This window comes from Mytilus californianus, unplaced genomic scaffold, assembly GCF_021869535.1.
Source record: "Mytilus californianus isolate M0D057914Y unplaced genomic scaffold, xbMytCali1.0.p SCAF_5, whole genome shotgun sequence".
NCBI lineage: Eukaryota > Metazoa > Mollusca > Bivalvia > Mytilida > Mytilidae > Mytilus > Mytilus californianus.
In genome coordinates this window covers 104,592,728-104,617,561 of record NW_026262701.1, presented here as the reverse complement: position 1 = coordinate 104,617,561, position 24,834 = coordinate 104,592,728, and the positions used below count along the sequence as shown (strand labels likewise).

Genomic DNA, 24,834 nt, shown 5'->3' with positions numbered 1-24,834 from the left:
GTGGGCAAGTTACAAAAAAACTTTGGAATCGGTTTCTTGTCGAGATCTTAATCAATACTCCTTTATGAATAAAGAAACTGTCCTCCTTAAACAATGAAATACTTTAAGAATGATATTGTCAGGTATTAAACATATTTTGTATGATACAAATATCAAGCATACCCTAAAGCATTTTATTTGACAATCTTGTTTACTTCCGTTTTTTGGGACAGCTGTGGTCCTGAGAAACAAACAGCATAGACATGTCTTCATTTACAGATAGCAACTTCGTAAAGAAATTAAGCGAACTGAATAACACACAGCAGAGTATTCAGACGTTATCATTATGGCTGATTCATCACAGAAAGCATTCAAAAACCATCACCCAAGTATGGTTGAGAGAATTGCAAAAAGGTCAGTACAACAGTCCACAACATCTCCTGCACAGTACAGCACGTGTAACGTGTCTTAAATGTCGATGTTGGGTATCTTTGATGGAGATAAAACTTCCAACATTGAGGTGACATTCTGCAATGTTAGCTAGGAACTGTCATATTCTGTAAACTGGTAAAGGTGTACTTTAATACATCATTACATGTCACAAAAATGGTTTGCCTTATTCAGTTATTCTGTTATTCAGGTTAGGACTGGTCAGCTATCCAAATGAGTTACATATTTATCTGAACTTCGATATACATTTTAATAACCGAATAGGATATACGTTTTAAATGCAAAAAGTTTTGATTTGAGGATGGGTCATTATAAAAAAACATGCAAATTTCGATGAAGTAATATTTGGAAAAATGATGTCATTGTTTAAAACATTTAAATGTGTCCCTCTATTCTATAGTATGGTAGCAACTATTTTCAGAAATATGCAATGGGAAAAATGAAGGGTTCCTTCAATTTTAACAATTTTAGGTCATCAGGTCATCCTTTGATAGAATCGTGTCAATGGTGTTACCAATTTAAAACATGCATTTAGGTACTAAATATTATTGTTAAACATCAAACAACTGTTCCAATTTGTTGTTAAGGTTTAAATTACTACTTATTGACATTATTCCTCTAGCTATACATTCTTTTTAAACATAAATTTCAGAATACATTGTCGTAAAAAAGTTGGCTGTCCTAATTATGGCTGTTGTAAATACTAAAAAATACACTTAAGTTGATTATATGTATAATGTATAAGATGAAATGATAAGAATATGCTTAATCCTTCGTATACAACCTAAAAACACTTTCATTTATGAATAAAAATTAAAAAGTATCGCATTTTTATATAGTAACACCACTGACTCTTCAGTAACTCCAATGACACAAAAGTATCACCATTGACAACACATTTCAAATTTTACTTTTATTAAGTACTGAACACAAAACAGAAAACACTGATCGATGAGCAAAAGAAAAAGAAGAAAAAATAATTCTTAGGCTGAAAAATCTCAAATTATATAACATAATATCAATAACTAAAAATGTCAGTAGTGTTACTAAATAGTGTCATTGGTGTTACCAGCATACACCAGTTTTTTGAAAACTTTGTATATGTAATACATGATATTGTTAAAACATTGTTAAATAAGTATTGTTTGTTATAAATAATATGATGTTTCGCTTGTTAAACACGAAAGAAACACCAAAAAATGCTGATTGTCATAATATATTCAGTGGTGTTACTAAGCTGGTCAATGGTGTTATTTTATTAAAATGGTCTCACCATTGACAGTAACACCATTGATTTTCAGGTGTATTTTAAGATTTAGTTACAAAATAAGGGCTCCATTCCCCTTTTTTATATGGTGTTCCTGGTGCATGTTTCTACAATCAATATATTTCATAATTCAAAGTTCATGAATTTAAAAAAAAAAAAAATTTTATATATAAGGGTACACCATGGACACTATTTTCAATTATGATATAGTTTGTACTTACTTTTAATATTTTTTTACTAAATTTTCAACATAAATGTTTGTTTTCTTTTGCATAACATGCTTACAGGTAACATTGCTAAGGGAGAAACTATTGTAAATGCTGAAATATTGAGAAAGATAACTCTTACCCTACCAATTTGTCTTTTGGTTACACCATTGACTTAAAAAATGAGACTTTTCCTTTTGGTTAAATTTTTTATCATAAAACCAACATACACCTTCCAAATCATTAAAAAAATGTTTGTATGTATCAAATGCAATAAAAAGTGATAATTTTTAATAACAAATGATATGAATAATAGCCCTATTTCAGGTCTGAAGGGATTTATAGTAAAAAATAACAGTTGATTCTGGCTATATCCAAGGGTTTGAGAAAAAACTAAGGATGTTTTTATAACATTTCATACTGTAAACTGTGTATAGTGTATCACAAAACATTCATATCTTTCATATGCAATAGTTATTTTGATACATTTTGATATAGTTTCATGTCTTTTGACTTGAAAAGACCAAATAACATAGTTTTGCATGTTTTTTTGATAATGACCCGGATAACTATGGTAAATGTTGAAAATGGCATTTGTTTAGATCTTTGACTTTAAATGACGTGAAAGAGCATCTTTATTTTGTTCTTTATTTCAAAATTATTCATGTGTACACCCTAAAGTGACAGAATAGTCAACCTGATATCTGACAGTGGTAACCATGGTAACTCAACGGTAGAAGTTAAAAACTGTATTTAAAAAAATGGTTAAGTTGCTTGATTGATCCCTTTGAAAATCTTCATCTCTTGAGGGATCAATTTCTTAATAAATCTGGTATCCAAAAAGATTAATAACTTATTTTTTCAACCAACAGTTCTTGCCTTTTATAAGATCAATTACACTTTGTTATGTTTGTAATATTCATGTTCTCTCTAACATTCAAAACAATTTTTTTGCACTGTTAACTTAATTTATATAATCATCATATGATCATCATGATAACCTGTTCAGGTGATCAATTTGCTCTTTACCAGTTCAAGCAGTGCCAAAAAAATATCTGAATAATTTCAGTGAAAATATTCAGACCAGTTAAAGGTGTGTTTATTTAGATCAACATAACCGTTACAATTTTCGGTACAGACGTCTGGCTGGGTTTTTAAAATCACCCCAATTCATATATTGATTTTTGCGAAAAATCCAAACTCTTACATGTACATAAGTAGGAAAATATATTTCCCAGGTATCAAACAAATAATCTTATATATATTAAGATGTTGACCATGTGGGATCATGCATGTAAATATATTATACAATAAAAGATCAGTACACCTGTACACAGTTTTTAACAGAAGATGAACATTTATATATAATTTTTACCCATTCACATATAAATTTCTACCCATTGTTATGTTACCTCTGTGAAATTGCACCTGTCCCCGTTGAAATATTTGACATTCCTAAAAAGTTACCCATACCAGCGGCACATCTGTGAATACCTTGATATAGGAAGAGACCCCCAGGGTCGTGGATGCTAACAACTTTGGTAATCACTTCATGAAACTGACCCATAGTACAAAATATTTTTTTGCAAAGTGAATTTATTAGGAATATTTATATTTCCAAAACAAGCTATATGATTAATAATATCATGTAGAAAAGTTTTCTATCTTTCATGAATATTCTGAAAACTAACTGGACATGTGCTCTAAAAATTACTGATCGTAACAAAATATTATTGGCCACAGGTGACAGGCCTTAGGACCATTGTTGATTTTGCTTACTGCATGTACATGTATGCATTGATCTTGTATGTGTATACGTACACACCTATTCAATGATGCTTTGCTTAATTGTTTTCAGTTCGTCCTTCCATGAGACTGATATATATGTACCTTGCTAATGATGTTATACAAAACAGTAAGAAGAAAGGACCTGAGTTCACCAGAGACTTTGCTACTGTAATGACAGATGCCTTTGCTTCGGCTACAAAGTAATTTACATATAAGAAACAACTAAATATAAACCTGTGCTATTACATTATACAAGAAGTTGTTTTACTAGAAGGACTTTCATAGCCTTGTATTATAGTCTAAAAATAAGTTTTAAACAGGAGTTTTGTACATACTCATACAAAAGGTCTGATCAATTTCTGTTTCTTACTGTAGATTTTTATGCCCCTGCCGCGGTGGAGGGGCATTAAGTGTTACCCTTGTCTGTCTGTACGTCCTTACGTACATCCCAAAATTAGCTTCCTTTCCCTTTCTTTAGTTTGCCCCAAACAAATGTTATGAAACTTATACACCATGCTTATTACCACAAAACACAGATCAAGTTTGAATTTGGGTGGTGTCACTTATACTATTCTAGAGTTATGCCCCTTTATAAATGGAAAAATTGCTGAATTTTTTGTTTCCGTTCTTTAACTTTAGTTTGACTCAACCAAATGTTATGTAACTTACACACAATGCTTATTACCATAAAACACAGATCAAATTTGAATTCGGGTGGCATCACTTTTACAGTTCTCTAGTTGTGTCCTTTTATAACATTTTTAAAAATGCAAGCGAGGGTCCCATGAACACATTCTGCATTTATTTTTCTAGGTAGAGTGTGTGTGCCTGTAACCACACAAGCACTCTACAAGAGTTAGATTTTTTAGAGTAAAAAATTATTCCTTAGCCTTTTATATGTTCTTTTAGAAAAAAAATATATAGTGCAAAATACCTGAACTGAAACAACACACAGCTACACATGTAAGGGACAGAAAAATTATGCAAATTGAAGGGAAGATGTAATTCAAATAAATATTGACCTATTTTGGTCTGGGATGGAAACAACAATGGCCTTAAGCACTAGTTTGACAAGCAACTTTGGATTTTTCTTATAGCAAACTTGAGTTTAAGCAAAGTAATTCCCCCAAAAAACATGTCAATAAATTAAATAATGATAAGAAAAATTCTGCTACATGTACATATATGCATATACAGTATATTTTCACCCTTAAGGTCAAAATTGACAAGAGTAATTTATATTGTACATCCTCATTGAAAACATGTCAGATGTTTGATTTTAATAAGATTCCACAAAATAAATGTTTTAAGGGTATTAATATTGATTTTTATAGTAATTATGATGATAATTATTTTTAAAGCAAGTAATATCAAATGATCTATATTGCAGATCACCTTATTTGTATACATAGTACATATACAGTATACAATTATCTTGTGCCCAGGATAAAAAAAAAATCTAAAAACAACTCTATCTTTGAACTTCTTTTACCATGTTTACATGTTTTAATATCTCATATATTTTTATACGACCGCAAAAATTAAAAATTTTTTGGTCGTATATTGGTATGACGTTGGCGTCGTCGTCGTCGTCGTCATCCGGCGTCGTCCGAAGACACATTGGTTTTCGCACTCTAACTTTAGTTTAAGTGAATGGATCTCCATGAAATTTTACCATAAGGTTCAATACCACGAAAGGAAGGTTGGGATTGATTTTGGGGGTTATGGTACCAACAGTTAAGGAATTAGGGGCCAAAAAGGGGCCAAAAATAAGCATTTTTTAACTTCCAGACAATAACTTGTGTGTAAGTGTATGGATCTCTCTGACATTGTACCACAAGGTTCCATATCACATAGGGAAGGCTGTAATTGATTTTGGGGGTAATTGCCTCAAAATTTTAGGAATTAGGGGCCAAAAAAGGGGCAAAAAACAAGCATTTTTCTAGTTTCATGACAATTACTTGTGTGTAAGTGTTTGGATATTTCTTAAATTGTACTACAAGGTTCCATATCACAAAGGGAAAGCTGGAATTGAGTTTGGGGGTAATTGCCCGAAACGTTTAGGAATTGGGGGCCAAAAAGGGGCCAAAAATAAGCATTTTTCTAGTTTCCAGACAATAACTTGTGTTCAAGTGTATGGATCTCTCTGAAATTGTACTGCAAGGTACCATACCACAAAGGGAAGGCTGGGATTGAGTTTGGGGGTGATGAATCATAAGGGGGTTCAAAAAATTTGGGGGGGGGGGATTTTTTTTTTTCTTTTAAAATTTTCCATTTTAAGTTGGTTATTTCTGATTTATATTTAAAAGCAAATAATAATGATATGGTAGGAGATACACACCAAACAGGATGTGTAAATTATTATACAATAAGTATTGTGCAATAGCAAGAAATTTTCAATTGCACAGTATTGCACAATAGCAAGAAATCTTCAATTGCACAGTATTGCGCAATAGCAAGAAATCTTCAATTGCACAGTATTGCGCAATAGCAAGAAATATCCAATAGCACAATATTGCGCAATAGCAAGAAATTGTCAATTGTACAGTATTGCGCAATAGCAAGAAATATTCAATTGCACAGTATTGTGCAAAAGAATATACTTCGTATAAATTGCTTATTTCTTGATCAATTTCAATGGGGTTTTATTCTTGAATTCTTGGGGTTCTTTAATATGCTGAATCTAACCATGTATTAAGTTTTTGGATTTTGGGGCCCGTTTTTAAATTGGTCCACATTGAGGTCCAAAGGGTCCAAAATTTAACTTTGTTTGATTTCATCAAAAATTGAATTATTGGGGTTCTTTGATATGCCGAATCTAACCGTGTATTTAGATTCTTAATTTTTGGTTCCGTTTTCAAATTGGTCTCTATAAAGGTCCAAAGGGTCCAAAATTAAACTTAGTTTAATTTCAACAAAAATTGAATATATGGGGTTCTTTGATATGCTGAATCTAACCATGCATTTAGATTTTTGATTATGGGCCCAGTTTTCAAGTTGGTCCAAATCGGGGTCCAAAATTAAACTTTGTTTGATTTCAACAAAAATTGAATATATGGGGTTCTTTGATATGCTGAATCTAACCATGTATTTAGATTTTTGATTATGGGCCCAGTTTTCAAGTTGGTCCAAATCGGGGTCCAAAATTAAACTTTGTTTGATTTCAACAAAAATTGAATATATGGGGTTCTTTCATATGCTGAATCTAACCGTGTATTAAGTTTTTGGATTTTGGGCCCCATTTTTAAATTTGTCCACATTGAGGTCCAAAGGGTCCATAATTTAACTTTGTTTGATTTCATCAAAAATCGAATTATTAGGGTTCTTTGATATGCCGAATCTAACCGTGTATTTAGATTCTTAATTTTTGGTTCCGTTTTCAAATTGGTCTACATAAAGGTCCAAAGGGTCCAAAATTAAACTTAGTTTGATTTTAACAAAAATTGAATTTTTAGGGTTCTTTGATATGCTGAATCTAAACATGTGTTTAGATTTTTGATTATGGGCCCAGTTTTCAAGTTGGTCCAAATCGGGGTCCAAAATTAAACTTTGTTTGATTTCAACAAAAATTGAATATATGGGGTTCTTTGATATGCTGAATCTAACCATGTATTTAGATTTTTGATTTTTGGGCCCCGTTATCAACTTTGTCCACATTGAGATCAAAAGGGTCCAAAATTAAACTTTGTTTGATTTCATCAAAAATTAAATTCTTGGGGTTCTTTGATATGCTGAATCTAACCATGTATTTAGATTTTGGATATTGGACCATAATAGGTGAAGGTCCAATTTAAAATTTTTAAGTTCTTAGACCACATTCATTCTGTGTCAGAAACCTATGCTGTGTCAAATATTTAATCAATCCAAATTCAGAGCTGTATCAAGCTTGAATGTTGTGTCCATACTTGCCCCAACTGTTCAGGGTTCGACCTCTGCGGTCGTATCAAGCTGCGCCCTGCGGAGCATTTTATTATGTATTGATTCTTTAAATGTATTTATGACTATGATCACATTTATTATATTCATCAAAGTTGTACATTTATCTATACAAGTCTGTTGTGTTTTAAAGTACATGTGTTTATGGTATTTATAGATAGGTCTGTTTTTGCATTGACTTTTGCAAGTGGCTACTCCCATGTGAGAGTTTTATATTATATTGATAAATGTTTTATGTTCGGTTGAGTTTACAAATTTGAACATAACTTATTATACTAATATCTAGTCCATATAAGTGAGTGATTTGGTATTTTCACTTTACATACCAAAATTATATAGAATTACATAGGAATACCATTATAAAGAAATTAATATTACTTAGGAATATCATTTAGTCCATTAACAGAAAATTGATATTACACATGAATAACATTATCAGAAAATTGATATTACACATGAATAATTTAATTTTGGATGTAACACGTCTTCTGATTGGCTGAAAGCTGAAATAAAAAATGTGGTGCAAACTTTTAGATAACCAGCTACGCGGGTTATTTAGTGTGCACCATATTTTTTATGTTATTTCTTCATAGACAGAAAAAATATTACTGTCATTCCTTAAATAACATTAACAGACAATTGATATAACACAGAAATAAAATTGAGAATGGAAATGGGGAATGCGTCTAAGAGACAACAACCCTACCAAAGAGCAGAAAACAGCCCAAGTCCACTAATGGGTCTTCAACACAGCGAGAAAATCCAGCACCCGGAGGCGGGCTTCAGCTGGCCCCTAATCAATAATGTATACTTGTTCAGCGAAAATGGACGTCACACTAAACTACGAAACATATAAATGAACCAAAATTTAAAAAAAAACATACAGGCCAGAGGTTCCTGCTTTGGGACAGGCGCAAAAATGCGGCGGGGTTAAACATGTTTTGTGAGATCTCAACCTTCCCCCTATACCTCTAGCCAATGTGGACTAAACAAACACACAGCAATATGCACAGTAAACATTCAGTTTAAAAGAAGTCTGAGTCCGATGTTAGAATAGGTAACAGAAGAAACTAAGCAAAATGACAACAATAACATAAATTAACAAAGGACTACTATATATATATATAGCTAGCAGTTACTGACATGCCAGCTCCAGACCTTAATTAAACTGATTGAAAGATTAGAAATACCATTAACACAAAATTGATATTACACATGAATAACATTATCAGAAAAATTGATATTAATATTATTACACATGAAAAACATTATCACAAAGTTTATATTACACATGAATAACATTAACAGAAAATAGATATAGCACAGGAATACCATTAAACAAGGAATTATTTGAATCTGGAATAATTTTGAATTCTGGAAAATTGATTAGAAATGTATGATAAAAACTAACCCAACTAAATAGGGTTAGCCATGCGTGCATGGCTAAAGTTAATTTTACTTTCACTATCATTTCAGTATGAACTAACTAACCCACCTTAGCCATGCGCGCATGGCTAACCCTATTTAGTTGGGTTAGTTTTCATCATATATTTCTCATCAATTTTCCAGAATTCAAAATTATTCCAGATTCAAATAATTCCTTGTTATTAACAGAAAATTTGATACATGTATTACACATGAATAACTAACATAAAATTGATATTAAACATGAATACCATTAACAGAAAATTGATATAACACATGAATGACATTGACAGGAAATTGATATTACACCTGAATAACATTAACAGAAAATTGATATAGCACAGGAATACCATTCATAGAAAATTGGGTTATACATGAATACCAGTTGCACAGAAAATAGATATTAAAAAAAAAAATAATCAGAATAATGTATATGAAATAATATGTGTCTTCTAACATATTTAAAGTACCTTCTAGTTGTATTTTAGAAGATGTTTTTACAGTTCAATACTTGAGAGTACACTTTGATTATATACATGTAATTTAAGTGTGCATGTGTAGAAAGAACACACATTTTATTATTTGAAATAATTATGTTGTAAATATTTATGGATTAGTTCTGAAAAAAATTAGGGGTTTGAGGAAATGATTTGTTTTTAAATTGTAGAGATGCTGAAGAAAAGACCAAGAAATCAGTGGATAGAATATTGAATATATGGCAGGAACGAGGTGTCTATAGTAAAAATACAATTGATAAAATCAAAAGTGGCACAGGTGAGTGAAAACAAATGGGTCCTACTTATATGCAACAAACACAGGTATAGAATTATCTTACAGAAAGAAGAGATATAATTTCAGTCAAAATGTCAGTTAGTGAATTTAGGCATATATGTCTTTGAATATGTGGAAGTTTATTATGACTTGAGTCTCACAAATTGCAGTAAATATTTTCATTAAGCATCATTTGCACATTGTACATTCAGATACCAAGTGACCTATAGCCATAAAACTTGGTGTATGCATGAATTTATTGGATCTTAACAGTCTCCTACGGAAGTTACATGCATGTCCTCCTGACCTAGTCACTACATACATGACATATGCTTCTATCGAAGTTTATAAATTTTGTACTGTTAACTTCCCAGGCAGGTAATGAGATGTGAAGATTAATAAAAGGGTTTTGATAAGGCAGTACAAATCCCATCAGATACATTCCTTTTTTCATACAGTTCAGGGTCATTACAAATTTGTCTGGACTTGTCATTTTAAAAACTGGTCAGTCCAAAGATGCATCAAGATTGTAAAGTGTTGTAACAACTGAGCACATAGAGCATCGTTCTATATAAAAAGTTTTAAAATAAAGTAAAGTTGATGTCATTTCTATGTTGTTTTTTGTCATGGAGACTGAAATAATAAATTGTATAGCAAAAAAATATCATCTTCTCTTTGTTTGAATTGTCTTGGCAAAAAATGACGAGTCCCTGAACTGGCTTTCAAAAGTCCTTAGTGAGAACCCTGACAGTTGATTTCTTTTGATATGAACAAATTTTGTGGTTCTAATACTGTATGGTTGCAATTGTGTTGTTGGCTTTTGGCATCCACGTTGTTGCTGTTCCTCTATATACACAATGTTTTTTTTTAATTTCTATATGAAATTTTAATACTATTATTTGGCACAAAAGGAAGGAAGGTTTTATTTTAGTGGTTTTGATTGACCTTTTTAATGACTTTGTTGGCATCTAGATGTCTTTGGTTTGCTGTCTTATTGAAATATTCCTCACATCCCCAAACAATGTTTTTGGTAGTCTTGATGGACTGCATTAATTTTTCATAGAGAGAGTTTTTTTCTTTTTATTGTACCTATTTAATTTATATAAACAAATTGCATTCATAAAAGAAGTTATTATCCTACATTATTGAGTTTAATTTTGCATTTTTATACCTGCAATTGTTCAAGCAATCATGCGTATGCTGATAATTCAATTTTATGGTTGTTTTAAAAAAAAAATTTAATTTTCATAATAGACATATATCTTAAATGTTCTTTTTTTAATCCTATAAATTTAGAAATACTTAAATTTTGAAGCGAGTTAAACTTTACTTCCTTGCGTGCAGTATGAAATTAACTCAAAGCTGCACCGTCATATAATTTTATTTTGTCAAGAGGCATATAAAATGATATTAGATGTCGAAACCTGAAGTTTTTTCTGACAGAACCAGTGTATATTTAAGAAATAGTCACTTGAATCATGCTGCATCTCATTAGCAATAAATTTCTACTCCTCATAGTTTAAAAATTAGTTCATGATAAGATTTTGATTATTCTCACCAGTCGAAGAAAATAGGCTAAATTTGTTTGGTTTGATATGCAAATCTTATTATCAGGTATTGGTACTGCAGAAGCAATATAGGTAATATAGATCAAAATTTGCTTTATATACTTGATGGCGAAATCCATTGTATTGCAATGGCAATTAGAACAGCAAAAAAAATCTGATGTTCATGATAGCAGAAACAATTGTTTTAGACGGCAATCAGGAACACAGATCCTATGGTGGCTGCTGAAGTGATAGGATGTTAAATGAAATATATTAAAAGAATCATTATATTAGCATTCATGCACATGAGTTTAATTCCTAGATAGCCAGGTTCAACTAGTACTGTCCTCACAATAGTAGATGCAGTTCATATGAAACTTTTATATAACATTGTTTTAAAAATGTTTATCATTTTATCTCATCTCATATTTTTACAGACGTTAATCCAACAGTAATCAATCAATCATATTTTTACACATATTTTATTTTGACTATAAAAGGGAGATAATTTAAGTACTTTTGTAATTTCATGTTACATTGCAAAATGTTTGCACTAATTTATTCAGCTGAAACTTCAAAGCTACTTTTATGGGTTGTTTTTTTTCAGAATAAAAAACAAATTTTGGAATGATAAATTTAGTTCTGTTTTTTATTTGAAAGCATCATTTATAAACTTTGATTAAAATGCTGTAAGTTCTTATATTTTCATTTTTGTAATTGTTAAATAAGAAACCTTCTCGGGACATATAACAGGGCCATTACGAAAACTCATATTACTGATATCATTTATTGACCAAGTAAACAGAGGAAATATTTGTTTAACCAACTAAGTAAATTATTGTTAAAATGCCAAGTTTTTACTTAAATCGAAACAGTGCCTTTTACAACTAACAGGGCATTATAAAAGGACTATTAGGGACAAAAACCAGTGGTACATCTAGGAGACAATTTTTAGTTTTTCAGTTGTTTTCTAAAAAAATATTGTTTGTAGAAAAACGTTATGGTCATGTATACAAAGAAAAATATATAATACTCTCATGGGTGTATAAGCTTAATTACATATTTAATTTTCAGGAAACCAAATTATTCACAAAAGTGGTGAGTACCCTATCGATTTCACTCTTTTCTTGTCTGGAACTCTGTATGTACCATCTTCCATATTGTATGTGTTTGAAGCAGCAACATTATTGTTTCAGTGTTTTGAATATAAAGAGCATTCTATGGTAAACAAAATACCTTGCAATTGTTACAGTAGCCATTTAAGAAAATGATAGCCTTTTGCAATTTCAAAATTGAACTAAGTTAAAGTCGCCTTAATCAAGATGTGTCATTTCAAAAATTATATTTCAAGAGCTGACAATTTTTTTTTTAATCTTTCTATAATTAAATTGATCATTAGCAACATGAGCAAGAGAATTAATATACTGTTGAGTGCTCTTTACGGTAAGTTATAAGTAGAAATGGTATTTGGATGCCTTGGCACATAAGATTTCTGGTGATTGAACTGTATTTCTCAAATTTGCAATCTAATAAAACATAAAAAAAATCTCTAAATTCCTTTAAAATATTGGTTTTGAAAATATTATTAAAGATAAGATGTAATAAAAAATTAATAATTATTTAATTTTATAAAAGCATTGCATGTTCTTTTATTTTTTATTGCCACTGCTGGATAGAAAGTAAAGAATAAAAGAAAATAAATTGTTGTAAGATTTCAAGCCTGAAAAAAATCCTCATTTGGCTACTCAAATTGAGAAATACAGTTACTGTGTGGTGTTTGCACTTACATGCTTGCTTGCAATTGATGTATGTTGTGGTGTGTCTTTCTATTGTAGCCCTTCAAGACATTACAGAGAGAAGGAAGAAAAAGATTGAAGAATATATACCTACCTATAAAAAAGGTGAAATTTGTGTAGTGTGTTGAGAGGGTCAAGGGGGAGGGAACCTGATATAACTTATAAGTCATTTTCATCTTTAATAACATCAAAATCATCCATTTTAAATGTTATATGTTGTATGGTCAGTTTTATATTTTCAGAAGATTTCTAGAACAAATATTTTATTTTTACAGCTATATCAGATATAGCAGCTGAAATAAACTTGAAGAGAGGAAGAGATAAGAAAAAAGTAGAGGAATATGTACCTGTAAATAAGGTTAAAGGTTAGTACCGAAAAAAGTAGAGGAATATGTAACTGTCAATAAGGTTAAAGGTTAGTACCGAAAAAAGTAGGGGCATATGTACCTGTAAATAAGGTCAAAGGTTAGTACTATCAGAGGTCACTTAGTTGGAGATTTTGTTGGATTCATGCTTTGTAATTCATCTCAAAAACTCAAAACTCCCCAGATCATGGACATTTATTGTTAGATTGCTAATAAACAAACTTAGTTTTATTAGTTTGCATATGTAGAAAAATGTAGAGACACTTATAACCACAACACTCAAGGGATCACTGCTTTAAATAGACACATTTCTGTGTCTAGGGCACTGACATCAAGATAAAGCAATAAAGAAAATATTCCTCAAGTAACAAAATCGGTACAAATCTGGTCAATACGATGCACTTCAAAAAATTAACCAGGGGAAGTAACTTACTTAACATCATTCAATATGAAATGATTCTAACATTCTATGGAAAATTCACAGGGTTTTTGTGATATCATAAACTTTTTATTGTGTACAATCATACCCTTTTCACTGACTGTGCTTTCATCAAAGATTAGTTGGAGGCTTATTTTCATGGATATTGTTTGTATGGGGTGAGCCATGAATTCAAGGGTTCAACAGAATGATAATTTCCAATAATATCCAGAAAATTGGTGCCCACCAAAATAAATGAATCCGCAGTATTTATGCAATTAGGTAATCTAAGAACATGCTGGGCTGTCGTTAATTTTATTGCAAGGGTAGATCTGTATGATAATAATAAAGCTGTACTTTAGATTTTTTTTTAGAAAACAGACATAATTCTGAAATTGAAAGCACATGTTAGCATCTGTAAACCAACAGTCCACTTTTGGAAGTGAATTGTGACAAATTTGCATGTGGTCCTAATATACTCAAGGTAAAAAATTGAGCAAAATTAAATAACTTCCAACTTCCTACCCCATTTTCTTAAAGCAGGAAGCCATAAACACAATTTTGTTAGTTTGGCCTAATGTAAGTTAGTTATCTTGTATACTGCTGTATTTTGAGAATGTCATAAGGAATTTAGCCTTTACAAGGGAACTCCAATTTTGTTTTATTAGATCATCAGCCAGTTGATGCAGCACCTCCTAATAAGAAAAAGAAGAAAGAAGAAATGTTGTCACTGAGGGAAGAAATAGAGCTTATGTCAAAAGATGATACAAGTGGCCCACCAGATGTAAGATCTTACTGTACATGTTTGGTACCTCCCTCTCATATGCCTTCTCTTGTAATATTTGCATGAATATACAATTCTTTTAAAATGTTTTGGTGTTCTCTCTTAATAATTGAATAAAGAAATGTAAAAACCACCATCTCAACTTCTCAGGTCTACTTGTTTGATTTTTATGAAATTAATATCAAAGATTTAAATTAGTAATGTCTTATACGAGTTGGAAAATCAGTGCACATTTACATATGTTTACAGTTACTATGTTTCTTTGTCATGTTATTTATATGGAAAATTGAATTGTAAGTCCTTTCAGGTTTACATTTCATGTCAGGTTTTTAAAAAAAACAACAAATATTTTGAGTTTTTGTCCTTGACATATTCAATATGTGTATAGGAGGGGGACATTGAAACACTTTTGTTTAACTTTTTGGCTTTGATCTATTTTTTATTCTATATCCAGTTTGTTATGCTCCACCTTCTAGAATAAGAATGCATTATGATTTGCAGTCAGTAATTTTGACTGATTTGAACTTGATGCTTCTAAAGTTTCTGTAAAAAGATATTATATTGAATCCAATTTCATATTCATATTCATATTTGAGACCTTAATGTAAATATGGAAATACTCATGTGACACTCAGGTATTAAAATCTGAAGTAAAATGGCCTTAGCTTTAAATTCAATGACTAACATTTATTGAATAAGTCTTGATAAAATTGGAAATGCAATGACCAGAAAAATCATGTGTTGTTTCAAATGTATTATTTGTAAATCTATAACTGTAATACGTTTTTAAACATATCTTTAAGAAAAAGATAATTGTTGTAACCCAAGAAAGCCAATTGTGAAAGAGTATGAAAATAAAGCATAGAATACATATATTTGTAATTGTAAAATAATAGCATTGAGGGTCTGAAAAATAACACAAAGAAACAAAAAAAAAAACCCAACTCTGAATCAGTGACTGTTGTACTTCTCGTGTGATAATCGCTGTGAATACCGGTAGATTTGAAAGGATTAATTGACAAATCAAAGTGCACGTTTATGTTGTATGTATTTGCTATGCCAAATTTTTTAAAAAGTTTTCATTGTTTTGTATGTACAGGCAGAAGAATTAGTAAAACGTTTATCAGACCTTGAACATTCAGCATCTAGTGATGCTGCTGTCAGAGAGAAGATTGCTGCTCTACCACCAGAAGTGTCTGATGTTAACCACCTTGCCAAAATTCATGGTAAAAATTCATTTATATATGTGAAGACTTTTTTATACGACATCAAAATTGTTGCGGCTGTATAATGGTATGACATTGGTGTCATCGTTGTCATCTTCATCTGAAGACATTTGGTTACAATACAATAACTTGAGTACCAGTATAAGTAGGGGCCTAAAACAAGAAATTTTTCGTTGGGTTCCAATTTTCATGGTTTTCTTTCCAAGAATTTAAGTGTCCAACGAAATGTAACTACTGTTGTCAAAATCAAGACATGGAAAGATCCCGATGTAGGTTCAACTGCATGGATACAGGCAAATATATGAACGACACTTATTATGTGTCAGCTGACATCATTCCTGTATTGGAATTTACACCAATGAATTATTTGATTTGATTTATATTCCAGAGAATACATATATATCAGCAAATGTACATTGAGCTATATACACAACTTCAGACAGGTTTTACCCATTTAATCTTTAAAAAAAAAAAACAATGACTTTCAACCTTTTAATTCTCATGAAAAATTATTTTTTATCAATGATAGCAAGACTACCGGTGATGATATGTGATGATAAAGTGTTCATTTTGTCTCCTCATAATTCTCATAAAATAAATAAATAATACTTTTATATTGGGCTTGCTTTTTTTATTCCATAAGAATTAATTCTACAATCAAATACATTTGTAGCATTTGTTATATGTAACGGTTATCTTTAAGTGACATGATTGTTGTCCAATTAACACCTTTGATGATTGTTAATCTGTTGATCATTCAATCTCAGTTTATTAGTGTCATCACTTCTTATTACACATGTGCAACAATTAAAATGTTTACTTTGCAATTTCCTTCAATCGAGACAATTTGTAAGCATAGAAAAATTAGCTTATTTCCGAAAGGAATTATTTTCTAAAAAAAATGATGAATGTTGTCAGTAATGACAGACGAACACGGACGTGAAAATAAACACCTTATTTTGCAATGTCCATCAGATTATTATAAAACAGCTTGCATATTATTATTTTCAAGAATCTTTGTATTTTCAGAAAACTAAAATCCATGAATTTATGAACCCACGAATATATAACTTTAGCTAAAACCACGAAATTGATACCCACGAATAAAAGTACTTTCACAGTATTTAGATTTTTGATTTTAGGCATGGTTTTCAAATTTGTCCACATTAAGGTCTAAAGGGTCCAAAATTAAACTTTGTTTGATTTTAACAAAAATTGAAACCTTGGGGTTCTTTGATATGCTGAATGTAACCATGTATTTAGATTTTGGATATTGGACAATAATAGTTAAATGTCCAATTTAAAAATTTTAAGTTCTTAGACCACATTCATTCTGTGTCAGAAACCTATATTGAAAAGTCATCAAGCTTGAAAGTTTTGTCCATACTTGCCCCAACTGTTCAGGGTTTGACCTCTGCAGTTGTAGCAAGCTGTGCCCTGTGGAGTATTTCATTTGAATCAGAGATTTTAAAAAATGTATATAGTTTCTGTGTTCATATAATACAGAAATGTCTGATTTCTGTGTTGTTATGTGATTAAATGCTACTGTTTATGTTTCTTTCTCTAATGTTCTATGAAAATAAGAAGATGTGGTATGATTGACTATGAATTATTACTAAAAAAATGAAATAGTCAATAAAATAGATAAATGTAAAAGTTAAGAGTCAAGTTGTTTCCCTTATACTTCTGTCAAACGTGCAACTGAGTTGGCAGCTGTCCATCCGACATGTGCTGACTACTATAATCTTGTATAGTTTTAAAGAGATTGTTTACTAGCATCTTTGCGTCTAAATGAAGGATTATTCAACCGATATTAGATCTTATTTTACCCTGACAATTTATTAGTTACTCTGGCATTAACTACTTTTAGATCTACAAATTTGTACTAGCAAATTTTTTGTTCTCACCTCAGTGGGATTTGAACCCTTGCTTCTGTCACATCGTGGCAACACCAGCTGCACGGTGTTCAGTGCCCTAGACCACTCTACCAACAAGGTTATAAAAATACATCTTTTATTAGACAAGTAATGCCTTTTCTTGTCGTCTTTATCCAGAATTGTAACACAGTACATGATGTATATTGGCAAGTAGAAGGTGTACCTTTCAGATCAGCTATGTTTTGTCAGCCGTAAAGGATGTTATTGTTACTTACCATGCCTCCACATCAAATTATAATATTATTATATACGTCGCATTATGTGACAACTTTATGAGAGACATTCTCCATCGGATAACCAGTGGTTATACAGGGCTAATACCATAATATATATATTATTCGTCTCAAATTTAGTCCAACAATGTAAGATGTGAAAATTTGCACTGGCAAACGTTTTTTGTTCTCCCTTCAGCAGGATTTGATATACACATGCAGTTGTTTGTTCTAATTGTGTCCCCAATTTGATTTAGGATGGAGTGAGTGATTGTGTTTGATGATTTCTGTCATAAATGTCTCTTGTGGCATGATATTTCACATATTTAGTGATACTTGAGTGTTTTGATCTTCATATTTCCTTATTAAAGATTGGGCTAATAATTTGTTATAAGTTTTATGATCTGACTGGTTGTGCTAGTCATTGAAAAAAGAAAATATTTTACTTATTATTTTCAAGGCTTAACAGTATTATTTGATTACTATATTAGTATTATTTGAATACTATAATAGTATTATTTGAATACTAATTTAATATTGTGTTGTAATACAGTATTACAATTTGACTTTAATGGGTTGATTAGTATCAACTCAATAATTCTAAAAACTCAAGTATGATTGATACTGATGATACCTGTGGAAGGTCCCACCCTGCCCATCAGTATCAATCAAATTTTATTCAAGGAATTGTTATGAACAATCTTTTCTATATTTCTATGGTTTGAAATCATTAGAAGTATTGAAGATATTATCTCTCATTTACAAAGAATTATTTCTGTATGTATACAGAATTTTATTTTTATTAAAATGCAATCCATTTTAATATTTTGTAATCAATTTTTTAAAGTTATAAATATTTTGATAAATAATCATAGTTTTCAGCACTAGGATTTTAAAAAATGGCAAAAATAAGGGGAATAACTCACTCTGAATTTAATATGAAAAACATTTTTTGCTGTTTAAAATACTCATCATACCTTTGGATGAAAGACAACATATTCAACAGTGCTATGTATTAAACTTAGGCTGTGACTGTCAATAAAAGCCTCTTTAGGGTCCAAATTAATTGTGGCAGATGTATCAAACTCATTTCCTGCTAATCAACCAATTAATCAGCAAATCAATGTTCTAAAAGGGTATGCTGAGAGATTACAGGAGACTGTTACAAGTAGGATAGTGTGTCCACACTCAATCTAATTGTTCACTTTTCTGTTGTTTACACGCTGTGGTCATTTCATGCTTTGGTTTGTAGATTGTTTATATTGTTGCTCTTCCTGGAATAAAATTACTGTATATAAATGTGCTCTTCCTTGAATAAAATTTCTGTATATAAATGTCATGACTAACAAAGTTTGTTGTTTTGTGTTTCAGACAAAGAATCTGGTGTGAAATTGTCAAGAAAAGTAGAAGATGCTTGTATATTGTTGTCTGAATATAACTTTCGATTGAATGCAGAGTTAGAAGAAAGAAAAATGGTCGGGAAAATGTTAAAAGATTTCATAGCTTGCCAAAAAGAACAATTAATGTCTGCAGAGAAAAAAATAGAGGTAAATGTCATGGACTTGTTATGAATGTTTTTAAAATGTTATAAAATTTTACTTATAGAAACACTAAATTTTTGTGGCTTTGTAAAAATATTTTTATTTCCCTTCCACAGTTACTTCAGCTTAACTTTGACTAATATAACAAATGTATAGAGAAATATAAACTGTTTGTTTTCTTTATTTTTGCAAGACAGATAGATTCCATTGTCGGTATAGGCGTCCTAAACATTAAGGTCTAGTCTGTAGTTAAAAATTTTTGTAGACATCAATAGTTTTGTTACTCATTCACCATTGTTCACAGAATTTTGAAAAAATTAGACAAAAGCTTCATTATATTCAAGAGACAGCATCTGGAGCAAAATTTTGAAATAAAACCATTTTTTTTACTTGTGTACTATTAACTCATTGATTAATCTTAAGCTTGAATGAACAGGTGGGAAATACTGAACTGAAGATTTAAAAAAAAAGTCCCTTGGTCATTTACTTCTGCATGACCTACAGATATTCTTTCGACCTATTTTTGTCTTTTTTCATAATCTGAGATGAATTTAAGTTTAGAAAAACAACCAAATGTAGACTATTAAGAAATAAGGAAATCAGGTACCTTTTAAACTCAAACATGATACATATAGCTTATAAAGAGTTATCTCCCTTAGCTGTTATACTCTTTTTAATAGGATCACTATTTGATCAGTTTACAGGAAATGAAATGGAATAATATGGATTCCCATATTTTCGTGGATACCAATTTTCATGGATTAAGGAAAAATTGTATTTTCATGCAGACTTAATTTCATGGTTTTGACAAAGTTTGCACATTAGCTTATAAAAAATTTGTACTTCATTGAACATTCAAATTTGCAGTTCACCTTTAATAACAAAATCCATGAACATTGGTTTCTCACAAATAATAATGAATCCACAGTAGTAAAAATCCAATAAACACATCAATATAAAAAATATCCTCCAACCTCTGTCGCGATAGGAATTTATTTATATCATTACAACTACATACATCAGACTAGATCACATAATCATTATATTTTATATGTTTTGCAATATACAGCTAAAACTTCCTAAACCAAACCTCATTATAGGATAGAAGATTTTTCTTGGATTAGACCAGTGTTAGGTTTACACAGGTTTAATTACTAGATAATATTCACTTGGTTCTAAAACAAGATACTGGTTGAGACAAGTTTCTAGTTTATACTAGGTTTAGTTTTGACTAGTTTCATTGCATAATTTTTGTATGTTTTAGGAGTACAAGAAACGACTTGATAAAGTTACTGAAGTGCGAGTAGAATTGGAATCTCATATAAAAAATTTACCAGATTTTGATCTTTTACCTCGTTTAACTGGTGGTCTTGCACCATTGCCTTCAGCTGGTGATCTCTTTAACATGCAAGATGGAAGACGTTGACACAGTATTGGGTATGTTTATTTAGAATGTTTTCATTTAGGTAGACTATTGGAACTTTGTATGAAATTGACCATTCAAGTTGAAACATCAGTGTATGATGCATGAATTGAATAGCACTTGGAAGAAATTCATAATGAATTATGACAAATATTGCTGAAGGTGAAAAATGTGTATCCTATTTAGGCAGCAGCAGTATCATTGTTAGCTAGTTATACAAAGCTCACATTTCAGAAAATACAGTAGAAAGCACACTGAATGTGTACCCAATTTTCAGGGTTGACATTATCTCCAATATTTGCATTCAGTTTTCTCAAATTATAAGGTAAAATATATTTGGTCTAATTTAGGTTTGCATGGTATGTGTCACCTGAGATTGACATCATTTTCATTAATGTCCAACTGTTTTCACCTTACATTTTTTTATAGGTAAATTTTTTTTGCATTGATGGATATGCTATTTGACAGGTTCTCGTCAGATCATCACCTTATTTTGACAATTTTGATTCATATGAATATTCCATTGGTGATACTGTTAGTTTCACAGCTGTTTTGTCAATAGAAACATTGTTAGGTAATCTATTTTGGAAAGTGTACATGTCATCTAAAAAGGTCATCTAACTTTTACTTTAACTTCACAATTCAGGGATTCACATTAAGTTTTTTTATTAAGGTGTGTGTCTAAATAACTGTTTGAATTGAATAACAGGTGATTTAGGGTATATGTCAATGTAACAGCACATCAACAACAGAACTCCACAAAAGACAATCACCATATGAACTCTAGATCGATATCTAAACCATGTGTCATGTTCTAAATGTCTCAAGGTACAGACAAGTTGGGAACTATTAAACAGAAAAATTCCAACATCATATTTAGTTCAAACTTATACCTGTTGTATATTATTGCAATATCCCCTTCCTATTTAAAGTTTTGATTTTTTTTCAAGTGTATGCTTACTGATGCTGCTGTAAGATTACAAAAGTGTATTATACTTTTACATATGTGCTGATATGTATGGGAACAAAATATATTTTGAATACAAAAAAGAAAACAAAATAGACAATGTGTTAGAAATTAAACAGATAATAAAAACAAAATAGACAATGTGTTAGAAATTAAACAGATAATACCAAATAATACATTTGTCCTAAATATGTATTTTATTTGCCACTGAACAGTTTACAGCCATTTATCATCAAGATAACCATAAACATGTAATACTATTTGTGAATACTTTTCTTTTTGTAGGTTTGGATAAAAATGGCTCAGTATATAATGAAGGCATTCCTGGTAGTACAGATCAAGTGCTTTACACTAGTCAGTAAATGTGCAGATATTGTTTTATTCCATCATCCTCCTTCATCCATCACCATGATGTGTGCTCCTATTTATATGTTTGAAATGAATGGCCATCTTTGTGCTGGAACTAGTAGTGCTGTGTAATATTTAAAAATATTGTTTCCAATATTATTTCTGTAATCTTTATAAATTGTATAAACCTTACTTGCTTAACAGGCCCAGAGGGCCATGTCAATTTTTGCAATTATTTGAAGTCATCGGCGTTTTGCATTTGCGCCGATTTTTTCTTTCACTTGCGCTGATTATTTCTTTCATTTGCGCCGATTGTTTTACAGGTAAATTACAGGTGAAAACTATTTTTATTTATCATTAAATACCTCTTCCGCTAGCCAGTTATGCATATGTTATGAATCATCAATTAAAACATATAACTGTTGCCCCCTGCCCACAATGGGGAGGTGGAAGTAGGATTTCGAGCAAAAAAAAATCAATTTTAAGGTTAAAAGCACTCTCTTTATATCCACTAAAATAACTGAGTATAGCAATAAAATATCAAATGATATAAAAATCTATTTACAGCCTTTAAAATATCAACATGATCAAAGGACAATAAAACCTCTTTACGCCATGAAAAAGCACAGCACTAAAATACAAAAAGGAGCAAATGGAACTTGAAACTATTGAATCGGCGCAAATGAAACAACCAAATCGGCGCAAATGAAACAACCAAATTGGCGCAAATGAAAGATTGAACATTTATAAAATCGGCGCAAATGTCATACGCCCGAAGTCATCTGTCATCCATTTTTTTGAAAAAGTGCTTTGAAAGGGCTGGACCATTTTGGACCTAATTGTGTGAAACTTGTGGCATTTATTTTTACAAAAACCTTTCCAAAGACACTGCTTCTTGTTAGTCAAATGCTTATGATTGCCATATGAAAAAATATTTTCTCATACATTATAAAATGAAGTGTTATTGAAAGTTATTAAATTACTTCAATTAATTTTTTGGGCATTTTACTCTTGAGTTTGACAAGATACCAATGTGGTTCTCCTCATTAGGTCTCACAATCAGAAAGTTTGTGAACTCACTTGCATTTTTTTTAATTGAAAGTAAGATTAACTGCTTTTTTCAAACTTTTGTGAATTATTCCGACGATGTTTGACATTATATTATGTAAGTAGTACCTTGAAATGACCTTATAGGTATTGCATAATAACTGCATCCAACACTGAGTGAGTCAATAGCATGTATGGATGCAAGATGGTGGATACATGCTCCTTTAGTTTCTAGTTTTCAGGGTTCAAAATATGTTTTTTTTTTATGATGAGGGTTCTTCAAGTAAAACTGTTTTAATTTTGGTTTAAATTTAAATATCTTTCTGTCAATTGTATAAAAGAAAAGGGTCAAAATATCTTATTATTGCATATAGCACAAGTACAGCAATTAAATTACTGTGGATTCATTTATTTTCGTGGGTACCAATATTCGTGGATTAAGGAAAACTTACATGTTCATAGAAATTAAATTTCTTGGTTTTACCAAAGTCTGCATACAAGCCTATAGAAAATTTGTTATTCGTTGAACATTTAATTCGTGGTTCACCTGTACCCACGAAAACCACGAAAATTGGTATCCAACGAATAATAATGAATCCACAGTAGTTGTAATAATAGTCAACTTTGTGATTAATCTTGTATGTTGTGTATTTGTTCAAAAATACCATTTTTATTTGGACTTGTCCATATTAAGAAGTACTATGATTAAAGGGAAAAATATTAATACCTTTAGTTAGATTTTTGTGAACTTTTAACTAACAGGGAGATTTTCAAAGAGAATTTTTGGAGTATTTCATTATAAGGAAGACAATTTGACAACATTCATATTCTTGCACATTTAGATTAAGAAGCATATAACAAAATGTCTAAACATGTGGTTTTATTGTTTATATGATTCATTAGACAACAAAGTGTACATTCTTAGGTTGCATTGATACTGGTGATTTTTTTAATAACTGTGGATTCGTTTATTTTCATTAGTACCAATTTTAGTGGATTTAGGAAAAATTGTATTTTTGTGGATATTTGATATGGTGGTTTTGCCAAAATCTGCATACAAGCCTATAAAAAATGTGTACTTCGTTGAACAAGTAAAATCATTACCATTATCCATGCAATCCACAAAAATTGGTATCCACCGAATAACAATGAATCCACAGTAAACCATAATGCCTTGTAGTATGAAAGTTGAAGACAGAATGGAAGTATATTTTTATGAGAGAGAAGAATGTTGTTTTTTATTTTGTTAGTTTTACAAGGAAACATGTATTTGTTATTATATCAATGACGTGTAGAGATTTCTATGCATCCTTTTATATTTTGTTGTTTGTATTGTTCTGTCCTTAATTTGAAAAATTGCACATTTTTTCGAAAATTATTTCATTTCTGATCGAAATATAT

The 24,834-nt window shown here is 30.6% G+C and overlaps 1 protein-coding gene across 4 annotated transcripts; it reads left to right on the top strand.

Annotated features, from left to right (window-relative positions):
- The first annotated feature begins 185 nt into the window (after window positions 1-185).
- Window positions 186-24,159, top strand: LOC127700430 (regulation of nuclear pre-mRNA domain-containing protein 1B-like). Of its 4 annotated transcripts, XM_052203889.1 has the most exons (11): window positions 186-393; window positions 3,761-3,890; window positions 9,719-9,825; window positions 12,444-12,467; window positions 13,205-13,270; window positions 13,441-13,530; window positions 14,617-14,732; window positions 15,832-15,958; window positions 19,479-19,654; window positions 20,913-21,085; window positions 22,324-24,159. In XM_052203889.1, the coding sequence occupies exons 1-10, from the start codon at window positions 243-245 to the stop codon at window positions 21,072-21,074; spliced, it is 1,149 nt and encodes a 382-aa protein (XP_052059849.1). In that variant the 5' UTR covers window positions 186-242; the 3' UTR covers window positions 21,075-21,085; window positions 22,324-24,159. The 4 variants fall into 4 exon arrangements, with proteins under 4 accessions (XP_052059849.1, XP_052059850.1, XP_052059851.1 ...); XM_052203890.1 differs by lacking the exon at window positions 12,444-12,467; XM_052203891.1 differs by lacking the exon at window positions 13,205-13,270.
- Window positions 24,160-24,834: the final 675 nt, after the last annotated feature.

Bases quoted from the DNA above. Each gene is read 5' to 3' on its own strand.
- LOC127700430 (XM_052203889.1), top strand. From the start codon at position 243: ATGTCTTCATTTACAGATAGCAACTTCGTAAAGAAATTAAGCGAACTG. The intron at 12,468-13,204 runs GTGAGTACCCTA...TTTCTATTGTAG, and splicing joins CCAAATTATTCACAAAAGTG to CCCTTCAAGACATTACAGAG. The intron at 15,959-19,478 runs GTAAAAATTCAT...TTTGTGTTTCAG, and splicing joins CCACCTTGCCAAAATTCATG to ACAAAGAATCTGGTGTGAAA.